Raw genomic sequence first — 22,145 nt, forward strand, 5'->3', positions numbered from 1 at the left:
AGACAAAATTCTCTAGAGTTACTTATTATATATGCACAATAATGAAATTGAATTGGTTTTATCTTCTTTCAGAGAAAACATGCCAAGTCATTTCAAATTTAAGGAATATTGTCCAATGGTTTTCCGCAATCTAAGAGAAAGATTTGGAATTGATGATCAAGACTTTCAGGTAAGTTCTCTTTGAAAAAGACTAAACTGGTGCAATAAATGTTTCTGTTTTACCTCTTGGCCTGCCCAAGCTGTCGTCTGGTTCCTTCTGCCATATTTAGTTCTCTGTGTTTCCCATTAGAGTACCTCCATATAAGCCACATTATTGAAGTTGCAGAGTAATACCTCTTGCAATAAGGAGGAAAAATAATGTCTGGACACACTGACAAGAGATTCTATATTCAGCTGAATCACTTACTTCAGTTGCTTCAGTGGTCTGTCTGTATGAGATGTGGTTTCTGAAATGACCACAGATTTTTTTTTTTCTTTTTTTTCGCTTTTTTTCCCCCCCTCATGCTCTTTTTGGTTAGAAGAGTGACCTGTGGCCTGCCAGCTTCATCCTGCTTCATCGTGTCTTATTTTCCCGTTGTTAAGAGGATCTGGAAACAATTGCTTGTGTAAAGCAGATACTGCAAACCAAGAAATTGCTCTAGATTTGGCAGGGTTGTTCCATGCAGTCAGAGTTTCTTTCTGCCTTTGCAAAAGAAAGTCCTTGAACTCTGCTTCAGCCTCATTTGCCAGTTCTCACTGACAGTTCCCTTTTCCATTAACAGTTCCTAATGCACAGCGTTTCAGTCCCAGAGATAATTTCTTCTGCAGTCACACTGCAAGGTGTCCTGTCCTAAAGAATACTTGCTGTGTAACACAGTACTACTTCTTCTCCTTTTTACCAATTTTCGCCTTTTCAGTATCAAACAACGTGTTAGAAATGTGTAGGTGGGTTAAAATGTGCAGGGACATAGATAGAGATTAGGTTATGGACCTCACCATACAGCCACTGTAACCTTGCTAAGACATTTTGCCAGTCGGGGAGAAGAGGATTGTTAGTTTATTTTGGTGGAGCTGTCATGATTGTATTCTACAATTTTTTATTATCCTGTTTATGAAGAACTGTTTAAAAGGAAATGCACCAAGACTGAGGCCAGCAGTTTAAACAGGTATATCAAATTACATCCCTGGTTCAGTTCTGCTCATGGACCAAGCAGGATCCTATTGTTTGAGAAGTTACTTGATCCCTTTATATGAAGATTACGTTTTTCTTGACAAAGGAAAAGGATGAGTGTCAAAGAAAGAAGACATGTGATTGCTCTTAAAATTGTGATGTCAACTTATGCTTGCTATCTTTAGAACATGGGCTTTTGACATTACTAGACAATGGAAGTTACAGTTCAGTAAATATGTTGGAAGACTTAAGATGCTATAGTGAGTTAAAACTGGCAAACTTGGCATAATCAAAAATGCTGCATTCCACAGCACTGTGAAATGTTTCCATCTGCACTGTTGTTCTGCAACAGAAATTCCTGTTGTAACTGTTACAGTGCTGTTTGGATTTATTAATGATAACAATGATACAACCGCATTAAAGAACTGTCACTGGATAAACGGTCCATATTTTCAGATTAAAACCAAAAATACTTCTTTGTAGCTATGTGTTGTGGGTTTTTGGTAATGTAACCAATCAACAATCCAAAATAAGAACAAGTAACTACATCCTGGTTTTTGATACAACAAAATTATGTATTAGAAAAAAACATTTATGTCACTTAGTATTTAAAGTGTATTTAGTGAAAAACAGAAGATAGTGAATATTAGTTTTAACCTAAGGGAAGACAATGTTTGCCTTTACTATTGTTTTTCTCCTCAGCCCAAGCAATTTATCACTCTGTATTTTGTTTCTCCTGGACTAATCTGATTAAAAAGAAAATAAATTAAGTGCTCAAAGTATTAATGTATTTTTAACTCAGTTTCAAAATTAAATTATTTTTACAGAACTAAACATAAAGAAAATTTGTGTCACCCCATGTGCAAGATAGGGATTATCCCTATTAAAAGTAGGAGTTGCTTTCATTTTAATGTTACAGTGTCTGTGATTTAAAAAGGGAATCTAATTTTGACAAAAGGAGTTTCAGTATATGTACTTATTTTCAGATAATCTTTATCTTCAAGGAAGTTATCCCAATTATTATTGGTTAAAATGATTGTCTTATACTCAGAATCAAACCTGAAATTGAAAAGTTCTTTGCAGTGTAGAAGTGAAGGCAAGCTTATGGAAGAAATATTAAGTTACTTTCTCTGGATAGTTTTTCTTATATAATGGTTTTCAGGAATGGAGTCCTAGTCAATTGTGAACAATGTCATTCCTATTATTGAGCCAGAAAGGATTGGTTAAGATAAATAAACTCAATTACCTTGTTCATTAGTCAGACACATCAGTCACAGTCTCAAAGAACATTCTTTTTAAATGCCTTTGTTTTCAGAGTGTTCTGCTGATATCCTTGATGAGTTGTTCCAGAGGGCAAATAGTCTTTCCTTATGAGTAAACACTAAAAAAACCCAAAAACCTACCTCATGAAAAAAATTGGTAGAGTATGCTCTAAGTAGTCAGCTATACTAATTTGAATTCTTTACATTGTGTTTCTCATTCTGTAGTAGTTTTGTGGACTGCTTAACCCATAGACTTAGTTCGCATGTGGAATAATTAAAATATGGGACTTGACTTACAGAGACCTCCTTTTCTCTCTGAAGAGAGATTTGAATCTCCAAAGTACATGTTTTTCCTGCAAGTCGTCTTGACTTTACAGTCAAAGGAATTCCTTAAATTGTATATGGTTCATGCCTTACAGGAAGCCATTTCTAGCAATGGCAATTAGAGTTCTTGGGATGAACTCCCTTCCTTCACATGACACAAACCAGCTCCCTTTTTTGAGATGTTTTTGATAATCTGTCCTGCATCTCTCTATCTTTCATAGCTAGTTGGGCATCTCCAAGAGATATTTAGTACTGAACTGGGATTGAAGTTTCATGGAGATACATACATGGCTGCTAATACTGAGTGTGGACTTCCTTGTGATTCATGCTTTATTATGGACAGCAGTGTAGAAAATATAGCATGAAGTTAATGAAACTTTGAGTCTTATTCAAAGATTGCCTGTAGAAACTTGTTATGATAAACTAAGTCTTTAATCTATGTTACGGAATTTTATTCTTATATAAAAAAAACTTCTAAAACTGTTACAGCATCAAATTAAAAACTGGTCTGGCTGTTTTTTCTTAAAAAGGGGAACACAAGTGATGATTAGTCAGTATGAATTAAAATTGCATTTAAATGATGGAAGAACTTTGAAACCATCTTACCCATTTACAAAGACTATAAATTATCAAAGGAAAAGAGACTATTGTTTTGCTTTGTACTGTTGGATGTTACAAGAAAAGTATATATGGATCTCTGATTGAAGATACCTTTTTTAAGTGTCAAAATAATTCCAAGAGCCAGAGCATTAAGTAATGACCAATTTTGCCTTGGTAGGGTAAATTATGTATTTTTGTTAGTGTTTTCTTGTTTAATTGAAAAAATCCTTCTAAAATTCACAGGACAATACTTGAGAGCATTAACTATTTCTAGTAGAAAAGAAAAAAATTTATTAGAAAACACATACTGTAAAGTCCCTCACTACAGCACTAAATTAATTTTAATTTCTGCATTCCCCCTCAGCTTTAGACATTGTAAAAGTTATTCTACAAAAGATTTCTCCCCCCCTACCCCCTCCAATTAATGGGATAGCTGTTTTTATTTAGGGTTTCTTTTCAACTCAGTTGACATAATTTTTTTAGCTTAGAAAATCCATGAGTAGAGTTCTATTAGAAGAATTAGAGGATTAGCTTCTGTAAACTGCAAAATTATAAGAGATTAGCAGACAGGCAGCTCACCTAACACCCCCCCAACAATCTGTAGAAAAATAGGATCTACTACTGTTACAAATGCTTCCACTGCTGTTGCTCTGGGAAGGGAAACTTTTTTACTATGTTCCAACACATCTGTTCTTGCTTAAAGTTATTGCTGAATCCTACATCTGGATTCTGCTAGGCAAAAGAGGAAGACTGGGTTCTTGCCCAATAAAGCACAATTGCTCATACCAGAGGGCACCAATGTCCCAGGGTACCTAATGAGCCTTCTACTGGGGATGAGGGAGAGCACAACTGACTTCCCTTGAAGTTTTAGTACTCAGTGTAATAGGAGACAGGCTCAGACCTGACTTTTCATGTCTGCAGGAGCAGTTTGTAGAGATTCTCTGTACAGTACAAAGAATTCATAAAGAACTTTTAGCAGATGGGTCTGTAAGTTTTTTAATTTACTTATGCTTGATATTTCTCTAAGCATTTTTCCATATAAAATATTGAAATCTAAAATAATAATGACAATTCCTGCTTTTAAGCAATTTCCCTAAAAACAAACCATATGAACTCAGTATCTTTCACTTCTTCTGATAAAGCTGTTAAGGAGACTTTTCAAAATCTCCCAGAGCTCTCTATGCAGAAGGATTTGTAGTCCGGACTCATAACAAGGCATCAGGAAAACAATGCGAATTCTAGGCTTGTTTTTAAGATGTCAGCCTTCAATATAATTTTCTTTTGAGGTATCTAAGCTTCAGATCATCAAAATTCTTACCAATCTCTAAATATTTTTGGCTCATTTTACATGACTTACCCAGTCCTAAAACCATCATCTTAAGAACTTAAAAACTACTTTGCAATCCAAGATGATTCTTCAGACGAACAAATATTAATCAGAGCTCTCAGCTGGTGCTTCTGCACTGAAATTCATGCTTTTATTTCTTGGCCCTTGCTTTGGGAAAGAACAAGCCACCTCTAGCATCAAACTACAGACAGCAAGGTCAGCAACAACTATGTTAGGAGCTGGAGCTTATTCCTAAGACAATCTCTTCAGTTAATTCAATAAAGTGCATTAAAAATCATTGGAGCAACAACTGTCTTGTAAAGAAAATACCAGTGCTAGTAATTTTATTTTAAGCATGGTAAGTCTGTCAGTGCATGAAAAGTTCTTGGGCTTATCTGTTAGATGAGATTCCTGTAGCAGAGTATACAGTTTGTGGATCCCAAATGGACATTGACACCAACTGCTGCCATCTTGCTTGACATGGGTATAGACAGTGGTGGTAGTAAATTGTTGAACCAGCCGTAGTAACAAAAACTGTGCTGTTTGTAGTCTTTCCAGCACATAAAAAATGACCTTTGCAATCTAAATCCAATGTTCTAATACTTGGTGCCATGTCAGCCCAAATAATAATTTAGAGGTGGTGGAACTTAACCTTAGTACATATGACAACAGAAATTCTAACTTGTGGTTTCTCTCAGTTTTCCCTAGAAAACATTTAATTTGCCTTGCTTTCAGCTGTTCCTTGCCTAAACTGAGTGTCATTCACAACCAGGCATTCAAACTAGAAAATAGTAATTTAGCATGTGCTGGCAACATCAAAAGAACAAACTGATAGGTGCTCCCCAAGTTCTTACAGACACAGCTATTGAAAGGAAGGCATCAAGCCAAGCTTTGCAGGGGTGAAGGGAAAAGACTCCCAGAAAAGGAGCCCTAACTCTTCCCAAAGCAAGTGTATGCCTTAAGCTGACAGCTCCAAATCCATATCTATGGTCTCAATAGGATAACTTGATTTAGGAAAGACCCTCATGTTTTATTCATTAACTCTCATTCAAAAATGTTAAGGAACCCATAACCTTTCTCTTGGAAGGATAGCTCAATGCAAAAAAGAAAAAGTTCATGTTTTTCCTTTCTCTGTCAAAGTTTTTCACATCTTTCACCATAGCAATCACTCCCTGAATACAGTTTTCTTATAAAAAAAAGGTTCACAGGTGTTTGGGTGTGTACATCCACATCTTGGCAAGATCATAGGAGAAGCTCCATATTTCTGCTGCGTGCACCACAAGACCAGTGGTATCCTGTTCTCATCTTTTGGCGCTCCCATGATATTCACCATATGCCTTTTGAGAGCCATGCTTATGAGCTGACAGAAAGTCATAATGCAAAATTGTCCATACTTCTGGCAAAGGCAGGGGGAGGTTACACCTGAATGTGCTTGTAGCATGTTACTGGTAGGTCAGGTATGCTTTGATCCATGCCAGACTCCTTATACACCTTCCAGTGTCAGAGATCAGTGTTCCCTGGTCATGCTTCCACAACAGTGTTTCCAGATAGGAACCTGCTTAATGGAGAGAATGCACAGTGCCAGAATACAAAATAGACCCAAAGGTCTTCCCTACCTGTCCCTGTATGACAAGCCAGACATCTCTGGGTTTGGTGCTTCTGTTGTTACGTTGAAACACCAGTGCTTTGCCTTTCTTCCCTCTACAAGTCACTGACAAAACACTGCCCTGAAAATCATCTCAGAAGTGGGCCGCTTGTTTCAATTTACAGCAAATAACCTTGGAGCATCTATGTCAGTTGTATGACACTGTCTCTCTGATGTCCTTTGTAATCAGTAATCCAGATCTAATTTCCATATCCATGATTCCTGAGGTCTTGTAAAAAAGATTAAAAAAGGCTGGGGGGAGCTCCAGGCTTGTCTTGTTGAGAAGCTGTGCCTGGGCCAGAGAGCACCACTGTAACTGCTGCGGCAGAAGAACAGCCAGACCGTGTGTACATCATCCTCCAACAGTGATGAGCCACTGCCAGGCTTTTCCACTGACCTATGATTTCAGTCATCACAGAGCATCATCTGTGCACTTGTTTTTGCCTATTTGTTCATGCAAAGCTTGCCCAGAGGCACTCTTAAATAGTCTGGGATGTGATCTGATTTGTCTTTAGGGTGCGTTGAGCTTGTGAAGCTCATTTTAGTTTTCCACAGCTTTTGGATGAGATCACAGCTCCAGAAACTGTTGTTTGCCTTTGTCCAGACATCATGAAATGGGGAAGATTTAAATCAATGAAAAGCTGTTAAGCCAGTCAGTTTGAAAGATTACTGTTGTTCTAAAGTTCTCTATGCTTTACCACCAGAATTTTCCTATTGCCCTTTTTCTTAGGAAAAGCTCTGACTCAATGACAATTTTTATTAGGCTTCCTTTTAAAATTAGTTACACAGAGTATTTGTATTAGATCCAACACATAGTTCACATGTTCAAAGTTTCTAAAATACAATCTTGTCTGCTAAAGTAGCAGTTAGAAAACAATGACATTTACATTAGGCGTGCGAGAGATTAGAATGAGCTAATTAAATTGACCTTTAAATCTCTCTACCCTCTTGGAGACTGGGGCTAATCCTTGGCCTCCCACTGTGGAGATAAAAATTCGTGCTGTGAACATTTTAAGCAAAGTGGGCAGACGAAGAAGAGCCTCACCAGCAGTTTGAAGAGGGGGGCAATACTTTGCCAGTTACAAATATAGCTTGCAGTTATGGTGTGAGTAGGGGGACAAGTTCTTCCTGTAGTTCAGGGGCTTTGCTCCACGTGTCTTCTTCACAAAAATAGTTTCAATTGGAAAAAATAGCTCCAAACAGCTTAACTTATTACTCTTAGAAACAATCAAAGCCTCTCTGGAAATTAGCTTAGTTTTTTTGATATCTGCTATTGGTATAACTAACATCATGAGTAATGTCATTACTGTTATTTAATTACAGTAAGTTGCTATTTGTATTGACCAATGTGCAACATAACAATGGACTTCCAAATGATAAAGGATTAGGTAGTGTTTTAGCTGGTTTCTAAGGACTCTTGAGGATGGTTCTTACGAAGTATTTGCTTTGATGTTTTGTGTCTTAGATTTTTAAAATTCTAATTATTGCAGAGCTTTGTAATAAAAAAACCCAAAAATTATATATATAATGGATGATTAAATTGCAACAGTCAAAATTTAATTGTCAACGAGCAATTGACATTTCATGTAGTGAAACCTTGAGAGGATGCAAAATCCATTCAAATGTCAAAGTGGAATAAAGACAAAGATTTTGTACAAAATCCACTTTGATCACCGGGCATTCTGAGCCTGTCCAAATGAGATCCTTTTTAATACAGTGAGATGAATACTTATATGGATAAAAAAGGAGTACAGAACTACAGAGATGAGGGCTGTGTTCAGGGAGGTGGTAGCTCTGAGAAGGAACAAGAGGTCAAAGAGGACAAAAGAATTTAACACTGGTGGGACCTTCAGACTAGAAAGAGTAACTGCACCCTAGGGTAGATAAATTATAAGGCATAAAAATAAGATCAGAAAGAGTACTAACTTCTTTTTGACATCTGTTTGTTTTATACCTGAAGCTAATAAGCATAGTTTTGATGCTAGCAGTCTTTTAAAAAGGAAGGTGGAATTTGGATGTAGAAAAAATAATGAAAAAGTGTGAAAGGAATTTAAGGACAGAGAATGCCATGTGCTTGGGAGTGAAAGAGTCTGACCTGCTGCACTTGAAAAGATTAGAGTTAAGAAGGAAGTAGTATGTGAGTACCTTTGCAGAAAAAGAATACTAGGTACTTCAAGAAAAAAAATAAATATGAATCACCAGAAATGGAACTAATTAAAATTCAAAATTAGACTCACCTTTTCAGCAACACAAATGGCTGAATACTAGAAAATCTACAGTGGTGAATCTAGGTCTTCTGAAAGTGGAAAAAATCAGAACTGCTTTTCTGGAACATGCCTAATCCAAAAGTAGAGATTGGAGTTCAGTTTAGGAACTGCTGGGTGAAATGAAATAACTTCCAATGGGTAGCAGTTGTGTTGGATTCTAGTTTATGAAATTTTGTTAAAATCTCCAGAAGAAGCTCCTGTAAATATCAAAGAATTGTGGATCAGGTCCTAAAAGCCCCTGTGGAAAAACCTTTTTTTCTTTCCTAACACATATTGTAGGAAATAAAACTCTGTGCAAATTGCTAAGTTTGGGAAAGAGGAGATAGAGTGGGTCTATAGTGAAATTAAACAACCTTTCAGGTAATTTGCTAAAGAATATGCTGTTATTGGGTGAAATTATGACATGTAATTTAGGTGTGCTGATTAACTTTTTTTTTTTAATCAAGAACTCTCTGGGAAATTAAGTACTAGTAAATGGTGTAGCTTTTAGTAATTTATATTTAAAGCTTTTTTTTTAACTTCTATTATTCTATCAGAAATTAATTCTGTGGCATGGGACAAATTCTTTGTGATTTGCAGCCTCTCAGCACTGAAGGTCAAATTAATATTTCTAGTTGCCTGCTAGTCAGTGCAGTATGGGTGATATTTTTTATATTCATTTATGTAAGGGCACTTAAGCTTCCAGCCAGTGACTTGTCAGAGGTCAATTATTTGGGAAAGAGGGGGATGTATGGAGAAATTTATCTAGTAGAGGTATCTGTGAGCTTGGCATGTTAAATGTGTCTTCAGTTGTATAAGTAATTACACAAGTAATTTAGCGTAGTCTTTAAGTGACCTCATGAAAGTATTCACACTTTAAAAGTACAAAACCTTTTCTTTCTCCTGAGACCAAAAAACCAGCAGGCACAAGATTAAAACTTCACAAAATGAGAAGTGAATCGGGAATTGGCAGAACACGCACACTCGGAGCAGGAGACTTGCAGTGAGTTGCTAAGTGAAGCTGTTAAGTGGAACAGGGTATGCGTGGCTGACAGATGTTTTAATTGTGCCAGAGAACCAAGGCACACTGTGGAAGAGTTGGGGAAGGCTGGGAAAATCTGAAGAGGACAGGGCAGTCTGACCCTTGTTTCTTTGAATTTTGAGGTCGCTAATGCTATTGTATAAGCAGCTGATTTTTATTAACTTAATGGGGTTAGTGCCTCCAACATTGTACAGCTAGACACATGCTCTGCTGGCTCCTGGCATGGCAGGGAAGTGCTGTGTCGTAGCAGAAAGTAATGATACAAAGGTTGTTAGATCATCAAACCTGTGTCTCTTGGAGGGTAAGAGTTGGGCATTTTTTGTCTCCATCTGAAGAATATCCTCTCTCTTCTCACTTTGTGGCTCATAGATATGTCTGTACTAAGTGAGGAGTGGCTCTTTTCCCATCTGTTCATATTCCACTTAGTCTTCCCCTAATTAAGAAGCAGAGCCAGAGGGAATTCAATCTGGTATTTGCCATGGTCTCTCTCTCCATGTCTCTCCTTTCCCCCTCCCTCAACCCCGTTTATATTTTCCTTTTGGAAAAGGGAGATGCTTAAGTTTCATTATTTATTTCCTCCTAGTCCACTAGAGATGCTGCACTTAAGAAGGAGATACTGCTGCCAGGGATCCCAGTGGGTCTCTCTTAACTGAGTTTACTGCTGGACACAAGGAAGCAGAGGAAAAGCCCTACAGTAGTCTCTTTAGTTCAATTAGCTTTGCTTCCAACGAATTTGTGCACAGATGTCTACAGTGCAACTTATCTTTCTTACTTTTTTTACAAATCATCACTGAAATTTATCTGTGTTCTGGCAAAAGCTGTCTGGATCCCAGGAATGTTCTACCATGTATCATCTCAAAAAATGCATTCAACAGTAAGAGAAAAGTCTATACATTGTGTCCAATAGCTGTCTGAACAACAGGATAGTACAATTCAAATAAATGGGTATCTTTAGTCTGTCTAATGAGCACTACTGCATAACTTTCTTATTATTGTCTGCATTAAGATAAACTTCATTGACATAAAAACTTGCACAAGATAACCCCAGAATAAGTTAAACTTTTTTACTTATCTGAATATATCTAAAGCCTAACTTAAAAGTGAAATTTGATACCACATGTGGTGTTTCTGATATTTCTTCCTGGTTATAGGTTTTCTAATGGCTGCGCTTCAAAGCGGCTTGAGTGTGGGACCTTCTTGGCTGTTTTGTGTCTTAATTTACAAAAGAAACATTTTCTAATGAAGAATCTCTTCAATTCCAATATATGTATTATTAACTTGTTAGTATTTGGCTCCATGAGATGCCTGAACAGTCTGAGTCCAACAGTAAGTTAGCTTCACCTACATCAAAAGGGAAGAATCACAGTGGATTTAAAGAGCCATATAATTTCCTCTTTGAAGCCCCTAAAATCTCCTAGTTTGATCCTTTCAGTGAAGCTGTTTCCTGATCTTACTTGTTAATGATGATTTACCAGTGCAAGCCAATTCTTGTCATCTCTCTACTTAAAGATTCATTGTTGTCATCACCAGGCAACAGTAGATGTATTTTATTGAAGACTGATTTCTATCTATGAACAAATGTAACTAGTATAGTTGAGAGACAGGGTATTTTGCAAAGTACCTGGAAGCTTTACTTCAGAAGGAATTTGAACTTTTCTCTGCTCACAGAAGTGAGAATTAACCATTACAAATAAAATAATCTACATACAAAACTTAGCTGTGTATTTATCAATACAAAGTGGCAATTACCAGTAATTGCACAATATTATATAATTAGATTTATCTTTCTGCTTTTTAAACTGTGCTTATTTAACAAACTTGAGCACGTATCAAAACAAAACACAGAAAACAGTAATATTAAATGTCTTCAATGTTCCACATGCTTTTAAAGCTCGAAGTAACTACATTCTGTATCTGAAAAGTGCATTGTACTGAGAGACTTATCGCAAGAGTGGGGAGTTAGTAAAAATGAAGTATCAAAGAGGTTATTTAATTAGATTTAATTATTTAATTGTTTTTATTTAAACATGTTTAATGTTTAAACATCTGATCTTAATTTATTACTAGAGTCAAAGTATTGTAGAGAGGGCACTTGGGTTATCTGTGCATGTATGGAAAGATGCTGCTTAGCATAAAGTTGGTTGGTTTATTCTGACAAATTAATATGCATGGTAAAATGATAGCTGTGTGCATTCTTAATTAATCTTGATATAGATAACTCATAATACAGTAGCCATCTACTAAAAAATAAATGTATCACTATTTGTAACCCATTAAAACATTAAGAAAAAGTAAAGTGCAGCTACATCATTATCCAGATATATATTATATTCTCTTGTTAGTGACATTTTTGGTATGATAGTTGTATTTGCAAATTGACTTTCATTATAGTTAGCAATCAGGCAGAATAAATTTTCATTAGGGGAAAAAAGCTACTGCTGGAAAAACAGGCATCTGTAAAAAGTCAGTGTCTTTTCAAGGTTTTCTCAAGATGATTTAAAATACGGCTTTATTAATTTCTTCTGGTGGAGAAATATTTCCTAATACTTAATCTAAACCTCCCTTGGTGCAATTTAAGGACATTTCCTCTTGTCCTATTGCTTTTTACCTGGGAAAAGAGACTGAGTCCCACCTGGTTGCAGCCTTCTTTCAGGCAGTTGTAGAAAGCGATATGGTCACCCCTGAGCCTCATTTTCTCCAAGCTAAACCCCCCCAGCTCCCTCAGCTGTTCCTCATCAGACTTGTGCTCCAGACCTTTCACCAGCTCCATTGCCCTTCTTTGGACTCTTTCCAGCACCTCAGTGCTCTTCCTGAATTGAGGGGCCCAGAACTGGACCCAGGATTTGAGGTGTGGCCTCACCAGTGCCAAGTACAGGGGAATGATCACTGCCCTGGTCCTGCTGGCCACACTGTTGCTGATCCAGGCCAGGATGACACTGGCCTCTTGGCCACCTGGGCACTCGCTGGCTCATGTTCAGCTGCTGTTGACCAGCACCCCCAGGTCCTTTTCCAGCTTGCATCTTTCCATCCACTCTGTCCCCAGCCTGTAGCACTGCAGGGGTTGCTGTGACCCAAGGGCAGGCACAGGCACTTGGCCTTGTTGAACCTCAGAGCTCTGGCCTCTCCCCATCAATCCAGCCTGTCCAGATCCCTGTGCAGAGCCTTCCTGCCCTCCAGCACATGAACACTCCCACCCAGCTCAGTGTGTCTGCAAACTGACTGAGGGTGCCCTTGATCCCCCCATCTGGATCACTGATGAAGATATTAAACAGAACTGGTCCCAGCACCGAGCCCTGGGGAACAGCACTGGTGACCAAGCACCAGCTGGATGTAACTCCATTCACCAACACCCTCTGGGCCTGGCTTCCTGACAGTTTTATACCCATCCAGCCAAGCCTTGAGCTGGAGATGCTGTGGGAATTGATGTCAGAGGGTTTCCTGAAGTCCAGGTAGGCACATCCACAGCCTTTCACTCATCCGCTAAGAAGGTCACCCTGTCTCAGAAGATCAGGTCAGTCAAGCAGGACCTACCTTTCACAAACCTCTGCTGACTGGGCCTCTTCCCCTGGTTGTCCTGCACGTGCCATGTGATGCCACTCAAGAGGATCTGCTCCATGACCTTCCCTGGCACCGAGGTCAGACTGACAGGCCTGTAGTTCCCTGGATCTTCTTGCAGATAGGCATCATGTTTTCTAATGTCCAGTCAACTGGCATCTCTTTCATACCCAGTACAGCCCAGGCCTGTATTTCACTTAAATATGAAAATGTTTTCATGAAGCATATTAAAATACACCTTAAGAGTATTTGAAACTTTGAGTTCAGGTCCTTCACATTTGCTGCCTTCTCCTCCTTCAGATGTTCAGTGGCAGACTAGCCAATACCCTCTTTTGTAGCTTTTTATAGCTAAATAACGTAAATCTCTTGCCAGGTTAATTGCTTTCAAGGTTTATGTTATTTGGATTAGAGTTTGAAGACTAAAGTTCTGTGGGAAAAATACATTCAGAAGACTGTGGTTGCTGCTTTATTGCAATAGTTAACCTCAGAATAACATACCCTTTTATGCTGAGAACGATAACAAGTAATTACTTAGTAGCCTTTCTTATTACTAACTGAATTATAGCCTAATAATTTAGCAGTAGTTTAATTCACTACATACACTAATGGTTACGCATGCATTCACTGTTTTAAAAATTAAAAATAATTATTATATTACATTGTATTTCCAATTTGTGATGAAGGCAACTGAATTTATCCTCTTTTTTTCGCTTTTAACTTCTATTATCAGCTCTTCATCTTGAACTATTAAATATAGGCCTGGAAAAGAAACCAAGTTCTGACTGTAGAGCATAAAGAAAGGGTTTCTACCACTAACTCCACAATTCAATTTGAAAATTAATGGAGTACTGGTATCAAGTGTAGCATTAAGAAAATTTAATTGGTTTATGATACTTGTTCCCTTGAATAGACTTCAGTACATAAAAACTTTTCAGTGGTGAAGTGGCGGGAAATTAATTTCAACAGAAAACATCTGAAAACAGGCAAAGAAAACTGCTGTAATACTTAAATTCTCTACTGTCTTCAATATCATGTGAGGTGATGGTGTATCAGGACTTACATCTGTTAAAATGTTTTGCTGTCCAAAAGCCAGTGCAGAGAAGGAACTGCAGTGTCTGCAGTGGTGTCCTTAAAGCTCTGTTCTGATTAGTCTAGGAAAATTGTTGATTTATAAACCTTAGGGAAGCACCCCCATCCTTTCTTTCACTAGTGAATAGAGAGAATAATGGAGAAAGATGTCAGTTTTTATCATAGATGTTAGTAATTATTCTAGTTCATTGTACAAGCCTAGAAATACACAGGAAGAAGTGCAAAAGATTTGTTTCTCCTACATGTCATAATTAAGGTTTTCATTCTAATAAGCCCTTGTAGAGCTGTGTGCTTTTAGGTGATTTACTGTTATTCCTGCTACTCCTGAGTATTTCTGCTGAACTCGGTAACCTTGTGGGAAAATGGTTTTATTTCATGTTAAATTGATTTCAGAAAGCACCCCGCAGTTGGGATAAATTTAGCAATGCTTGAAGGCCTGTTGAAATCAATGGATCTCCAAAATACAGAGACATAATTGTATGTGTTCGAGTGTCTTCTTAAACTGGGGGCTATAGTTGCCCAAACTTCTTGGTTGAGGTTATTACTTTATAATAATTACTGACCTTCTGTCGCAGGGGTTGAATTTGCATGTCCAGCTCCTGCTGAAGTCCATAGAGTGTGTGAACAGGTTTAACAATGGTTAAAACTTCCAAATAAAATATAGGTCTTACAAAAATAAAATTGTGTTGGCTTGGTACCTGAGTGTGGTAAATGAAATGTATTGGTAATTACTCTCTCAAAGCATCATTATTCTTCTAGTGTAAATCTGTTTTGTGACTTAGTTCATGGTGCCTTACCACACCACACAAACATTAATTCTGTAACTTTTGGAGCTGAACTTTTGCTGTTTAGGAATCTGCAATGTTTGTATTTATATATAAATTTTATTTAAATTATCTTTAAAAATAAGATGGCTTTTCACCTAGCAAGGAGAACATTATGCTGTGTGAATGTGGAAAGAGGGGAGGTGTATTTCAGTTTAGCAAGAGCTGTTTGTGCAGCATGGTACACTGAGGGACGATAGGAGGAGCTGGGGTTTTCTGCTGTGAGTAGGGATATACCAGATGGTTACTGCAAGTTTGTTTTATAAACATAGAAGTGTTCCAGTAGTCTATAATTAACTTGTTTAACCTTTTCAGAGTATGTCCATATTTATGGAAATACACGAGGGGTCCAAGAACATGGTTGTTTTCTCATGTGTGTTGCTGCTTATTTTTATTTTTAAGTGCAATTCAAGTAGATAACAATTGGCGTAAGTTCTTACTGGTAAAGAAAGATGTTTCCAGGCGAAAACAAGTTGTTATACTTAGCCTGATTTTTTTGTTTGTTTTTATAAAGATAAAGAAATGTTACCTGAATACTACTTATTCTCTGAAAAAAGCAGAGGGCTTCTCCTGCTTCTCTTCAAGCGCCAGTAATTTTAAACTTCACTCTAAAAATAGTTCCTAATCTCTGGCAGTTTTTCTTCTAAATGCTATACAGTCATTAATTAATTTTCCCCTCTTGAGACAGTATGGAGGTAGGTCTATTTTACAAAAGGAGGTATTGTACAATACTATTTGCTTAACTCTATATATGAAATCATTGGAATAGCTCTGGTGCTAGAACTCAGAAATGTAACTGTGGTCTTGGTTATGTAACAGATCTTGGTTATGTACACTGTTTCAAGAGCAAATCCTCCTAGTTTTAAAGTGAAACTGTAATTATGGATGAATCCTCTATTTATAATTATTGTGGTGTAACGCAGTGTTCCTTCTGGATTTTTAATTAGTGTATGTTGTATTCCCAAAAGCTGGTAATGCATACGTATCAAAGTCCAGTAAATTCTCATTAAATGTTGAGAATGAGTTTTGAACCACTGATGAGCAATACCTTCCTCCTCAAATATGCTTTTCTTGTCAGAATATTTTTGAAGTGTTTTCTCAAGATAATGTAGTCTGTGAATACATGCTTTGTGGAATTCAGCTTGGTGCTTATGTATTGAAAAATATTTTTAATTAAATGTAAATTGTTTATATTTGCTCTAATTAAAAGTTACATACTTTTGTCTGACATGATGCTTTTTTTGCTTTAAATCAATTGACAGAATTCATTGACAAGAAGTGCACCCCTTGCCAATGATTCCCAAGCACGCAGTGGTGCCCGCTTTCATACATCTTACGACAAAAGATATATCATCAAAACTATAACAAGTGAAGATGTAGCAGAAATGCACAACATACTGAAGAAGTACCATCAGGTAATATATGAACTCTACCAAGGTGTGGGATGTCGTCTTAAATATTATAATGCCAATCTCTTTTAGTCTTAAAAGTTTTAAATTAATAATTATGGAAAAAGAATCACTTCAGACTTTTTCCTGTTTGCATCAGCAATTTATTGTATGTCTGTAATTCACAAGGATGGACTTTTCTAAATATCTGCACTAGCGTTTCATAAAAAGATATGTCTACATGATAAAGATAACTTGGAGGCTGTGAGGTCCTTTGCCTTACTAAGAAGGTGGTCTTTCTTTTGGCTAGTGGACTCCCAGGCCTGAAGGTACTTTATTCTGGGCTTGCTTGGAGATATCTGTGTACATGTGTATAAATGCTGCAGGTGACCTCTTCTTTCTAATATGATCAGTGAATGTTGTGTGTTTCACAACAGATTTCAAAGGAATAAAGTTGTATTATATAAGAAATTAAAATTGGATATGATTAATGTAAAATTCCTACTATTAAAAAAATTGGTTTTGATAATGTGAATTTTCATGCACAACAGTAAAGTTAAAAATGAACAGTGGAGATCCCTCAAATCAGCCTTGATAGCTGCCATACTGTGCTGGTGTATAGTTTGTCTGGTTGGCACAGAGGAGAGCAAAACCTGGGAATTACAGAAAGCCTTAATAAAATCAGTGCTAGTTTTCTTAGTCCTACATGTTTGAATAAGTTCTAAAGCTGGAGAAGTCAGAAAAGCCTCTAAAAAATCACCTAAAATATGCTGCATAATAGGAAGGGGGTTTAGTCCCTCTTTCCATCTTCCTTCTCCTTTCTGTGAGTTGGAATTCCAGGTAAAGACTTAAGGACTTTTGGGGTTGGGCTTTTTTATTGTTGTTTAGGTGGTTTATTTTTTGTTCTGCAATGTTCTTGTTTGTAGTAGGTTCTTTTTAATACATTACTTTTGTAAAACCATTTTTAACTTCTGAAGCGGGAGGCCGAAGCATTCTTTCAGGGTGCTTGGAACTGAAGGTATTCTATCACCCATCTTTATAAATCTTCAAGTGAGATCTCTGAAGGCCTTCCAAGTCCAGAGTACCTTGGGAAGCCTTCAAGGAAGTTAGATGTGAACTCTTCTCTCTTCCTGTGGTGTTCTTCTGTTTAAATAACATGTAGGACCATCATACGTTTTTTCTAATGTGAAGAAATATTACTCTCAGAAATATTCTTAAGACATCTTCTAATGACAGTTTTACCAAAGAAATTTTTAAACCATTATCTAATAGTATTTTGGGTTTTTTTTTTAAAGTGAGTTTTCAAACTTATCATTTTAGTTTTGAGCTGAAAGGGTTTGATCTGTGAAGCTGTACAGCAGAATCAAAGTTTTAGTCTGTTTCATGTTTGGCATTAGAAGCTGCTATTAATGATACAGATTTTGAGACTCAATCCAGCTGAAAAGTCGTTTTGCTTTTCAAAACAGTAATCTTTCAAGACTATCAATGAAGACAGTGCTAACATGAATTAACTTAATAATTTGGAATCTTTTGTCATTAATGCTTTCCAACATCAGAGTTCATATTAGGCTAGGTTACAAGGAAAAATGATCTGAAATTTACCTCTACCAGGCACCTAATTTCACTTTATACTGGAAAATCTTTCATGTAAAAAAGCTCTCATTGGTGCCTCCAAGAGATTCATAAAGACACAACTTGTATTTCTTCGTGTCTCGGAACTTGAAAGCACTGTACAAAACTGTAAGTACAGAAGCACTCAAGTACAAAGACAGTTCAATAGCTGGACTTTTTATTGAAATAAATTCATTTCAGTATATTCAGCAATGTACTGAACAAGACCTACATTAAATCCACGAGCTGTAATGACAGCTAACACAGTGTCCTCTGTGTTGCTGCTGGAAATTGAATGCTTGGGATCACTAGATACAGCAGTTTGTCCTCCCATTTCTCTAGATGTTTTTCAGGCATGTGAAGCTTATCTTCACTTGCTTTTCAAAGTCTAGAAAACCCCCATTATCCTGGTGGGAAGGTATTAATAATTCCCTTGACCAAGTTGTCCCACACAGACTGGCCTTAGCCTACCTTTCTGCTAGCAAACAATGCAATGTCAGACACCATCCACTGGCACTTGAGCTCATTAATGGTCCCTACTGTGTTTTTGATTTGGGCCAGTTCACTATCTCCCAAATAATTCTGGGCAAGAACAAAGGCATTAATTAAGGTGAGTTAATATTTCTACTTAGGAGTTTGAATATAAGCATCCTTTTTTTAGAGGGGAGCTTTATAATTTAGATGTGAGTTATTCCATTCCAGCTGGAACTGATGCCTGAAGACAAGCCAAGACCCTGTCTATTTCACTGGTGTGGATGTAACTCTGTGGTTCTGTAGGATGGCACAGTTGCAGTAGTACAAGACTTTTCAGATGCTGCACTGGTACTCGTGTAGAAATCTTTGTTAATAGAACAAGTTCTCGTGAGTTCAGTTTCATTTTGGCATCCTGTTTTCCACCAATAGAGGAAGTGTCAAGTTCCTTCTATTGATTTTCATACCTTACTGTCCAATATCTTTCTTGATTGTTAATAATAGCACACTAGAGTACCAAATATGGGATTTTTAGGGAAAAGTCTGATAGCTAGCTTTTCTCCAATTTCAGTTCACTGATTGCCAGCAGCACTCACCACATATGTGAAAATTCCTGGCCGAGCTAAGTGTGTTTCACAGCCCTAGTGTGATTGGGAATGGTTTGGAACTTCTGGAAGCATGCCTCTGCAGCATACCCTGTGCCAGTCTGCTTTGAGAGCAGAGCTGTATTTGAAAGGTTTGGCCTTCTGAGAAAGGGAGTGTGCAGACCCAATTATGTAGTACAAGGATCATCCTGGAAAAAACAGCCTTTTTCAGGTGCATGAAGTCTAGAGAGGTGATCCATGTGAATTTTAGGCTTTTTCTCCCTTGTTCCCCCAAAGGAACTGAAGTTAGATCATCTGTCCATTAAGAACAGTGGCTTGTAAACTTTCATTATCTTGCACCCTCTTTCACCTGCCCAAGAAGGCAGTAATTATCTTCTATTACTTCTGACATAAATATGAGTGAAATTCATGCCATTTATGACAGATGATCTTTCAGGTTTTGTTTTTTCCCCTCTGCAAATTCATTCCAGGTTTCTTCCCCAGGCTGAAACTGTGTAAGTTTCATTTAAACCATCATATTTACTCACCTGTTTCCTTATTAAGGCTAATAGGACCAGGCTGATAGAATCATTCTAGACCTTGAAAGAACCTTTGTCCTTGCTTAGGGACCAAACAAGCCTTATCAAATATTTTCCAAGACAGCTTGAACTGCTTAACAATAAACACCAAAGGAGACATCTATCTTGAAACTAAGGATGCTGGAGAGGGGACCATCACAAGGCGGAAGTGTAGACTGGATGTGTCCTTCATTCACCAAAACAGTTTTCATCCTGGCATTTGCAAAAAAAGCTGTTGTTTTCCTTGCACCTTTTTGAACTACAGAGCTACCAATGAAGCATCTGGGTGTTTGTGTGATTGGCAGAGAAATGTAGCACAGCAGCTTTTCCAAAATCTAATTCCAAGTACTAGTTATTTTTTTTGTCAAGTCACCAGAGGGTTAGATAAAGACATGTAGACTGCCACTGGCAAGTAGAAATAAAGGTTATTTTATCAGTAACTGGAGATCATGGAGAGGTACAGTTCACAAGCCCACCCAGTTCTTTTAGTCCTTCCCCTCTCCATCTGTGTGAAGGTGTAATAATAACCTGTCAGCTCTTTGGAGCTCGGAGGAACCGAGGTTGTAGTTATACAGTCTGTGTATGTAGGAGATTAGAAAAGGAGTGGGAATAGTTCATGGCCTGTAGACACTTGTAAGTTTAAAAATCCCAAGTCTAGATTGGTATTTTTAAATCATCAAAGACGATCTGATCAAAGATAATTTCCAAGCCTAGGGCTACATGGTAGAAATGTGTAAATAACTGAAAGTGAACTGGGCTTGAAGAAGTGTCAGGAGAAGTTATAGAAATAGCACATATGTATACATAGTGATTGCAACTTAAAATTGTTGAATTGTAAATAATAATCTTGACAATTGTAAATTATACTTGCTATCCAAAATGATGAGTTGCATTAGTTCATTTCCCTGTTTATGATGCCTTTTTTTAGTGGCAGTCAGGCCCATGACCTCAGACAGATGATGAACACTTCAGTCTAAACACTGACTCTTTCTGTCAACTCATCAGATGAGTCTGACACTTTTAGTATTGAGTAGAAACACTAAAGATAATTATTTTCTTTCCCAAAGTTAAAAGGGAAAAAAAGCAAAACAAACCACTAAGCAAACAGGAGGAATAATGCCTTTCTCCATGTTTAAAGCAGCAAAGCATCCTGTGGTTTATGACTAGACTATAAAGTCCATCATGCATGGATCAGCCTTCTATCTACATTTGTAAGACAAAATGTCCTAGAGTTAGGTTTTGAAGTGTTATGGTAAATACAAATACATATGTGACATGCTAGGTTCTTAAGTGAATCTCCATGCTAGTCAGGTTCTAACTACAGTAATATTTTTTGATACATAGTTTGAAATACTCCTTTTAGTCACATTTTAATGATAATTTGCAATCAGTTTGGGCTGCTTGTGTTATTGGTATATTGTCAGTTATTAGTAGAACTCTTCTCATCACTCTTAGGTGTTACTCAGCTGAATGTCATTTACTTATCAAAGGCAGTAGAAGCATTGATATGCTCAAATGGGTCAGATTTTCAAGTATTAGGAAAACTATTGCTGTATGGGCTCACAGATTTAGTTGGGCCATTTAAAATAGTGTGTATTAATCAAGCATGTTTATATTAAATAGTACTTGAGAGCAAAATCAAATATTCATTGGAAATACCTCCAAATCTAGTGCAATTTTGTTTTTAACCTAGGATCCTGACCCCAAGAGCATGGACCAGAAAAATGGAGTTAAACCTACTGCTCCCCTTGACATTGTTAAGGGCGAGTTCAGCGAAGTCATCTGTGATAAGTGTATTGTCAGGATTTCACCCTGTTTAAGGAATGGGTAATAGCCTGCTTCCTCCTAAAGGAAAACTTTCTATTTCATCATATATTCAAGTTATGTTTATCTGTTTCTTTTGCATATATTGTCAGGTGCAAAAAATTTATAAATTTATATAAAATATGTATTGTATATGTTACTGTATTCGTAGGTATTTTCTAAAGTACAAATATTATTTTCAAAGGCAGAAATCAGTAACAGTTGAGTAAAATTCTGAAGGTAGATTTTATAGTATCTGAAATGTCAGAATCAAGACATCCTGCCCTTTCCAGTGACATAAACTTGTTTTAAATCTTAAATTGGTGTAAATTGGTCTAAAAGAGGAGTACTGTGCTCTTTGAGAACAGATGATGGGCAGGATAGAAATTTTTAAAAATAAATGAAAGCAGTTTTAGTGTCTTGGATAAACCAACACCTTTTAAACCCTTTATTTCTTTTTCATTAAAATTACTTCAAAAGGGATGACTTATTCCTCAGCGCTGACACCCAAGTAACTTTAGTAAAGAAAAGAGATGCCTTCTCAAAGCAGATGAACAAGAGGGAATTGTTAGCGTACAAACCTTCAGCATAAAGCTCCTCATGAGTGCAGGTAGCCTTTAGGTTTTCTATAGGCAGCTGTTCCTGT

The 22,145-nt window shown here is 37.1% G+C and overlaps 1 protein-coding gene across 1 annotated transcript in view; it reads left to right on the forward strand.

Annotated features, from left to right (window-relative positions):
* Positions 1–22,145, forward strand: part of PIP4K2A (phosphatidylinositol-5-phosphate 4-kinase type 2 alpha) — a 106,386-nt gene that overhangs the window by 56,809 nt on the left and 27,432 nt on the right. Inside the window, exons 3-4 of the mRNA XM_039549164.1 lie at positions 73–169; positions 16,327–16,479. Of these exons, the coding sequence (XP_039405098.1) occupies positions 73–169; positions 16,327–16,479 (250 nt within the window). The remainder of the gene's footprint in view (positions 1–72; positions 170–16,326; positions 16,480–22,145) is intronic.

Source organism: Corvus cornix, chromosome 2, assembly GCF_000738735.6.
Source record: "Corvus cornix cornix isolate S_Up_H32 chromosome 2, ASM73873v5, whole genome shotgun sequence".
Lineage (NCBI taxonomy): Eukaryota > Metazoa > Chordata > Aves > Passeriformes > Corvidae > Corvus > Corvus cornix.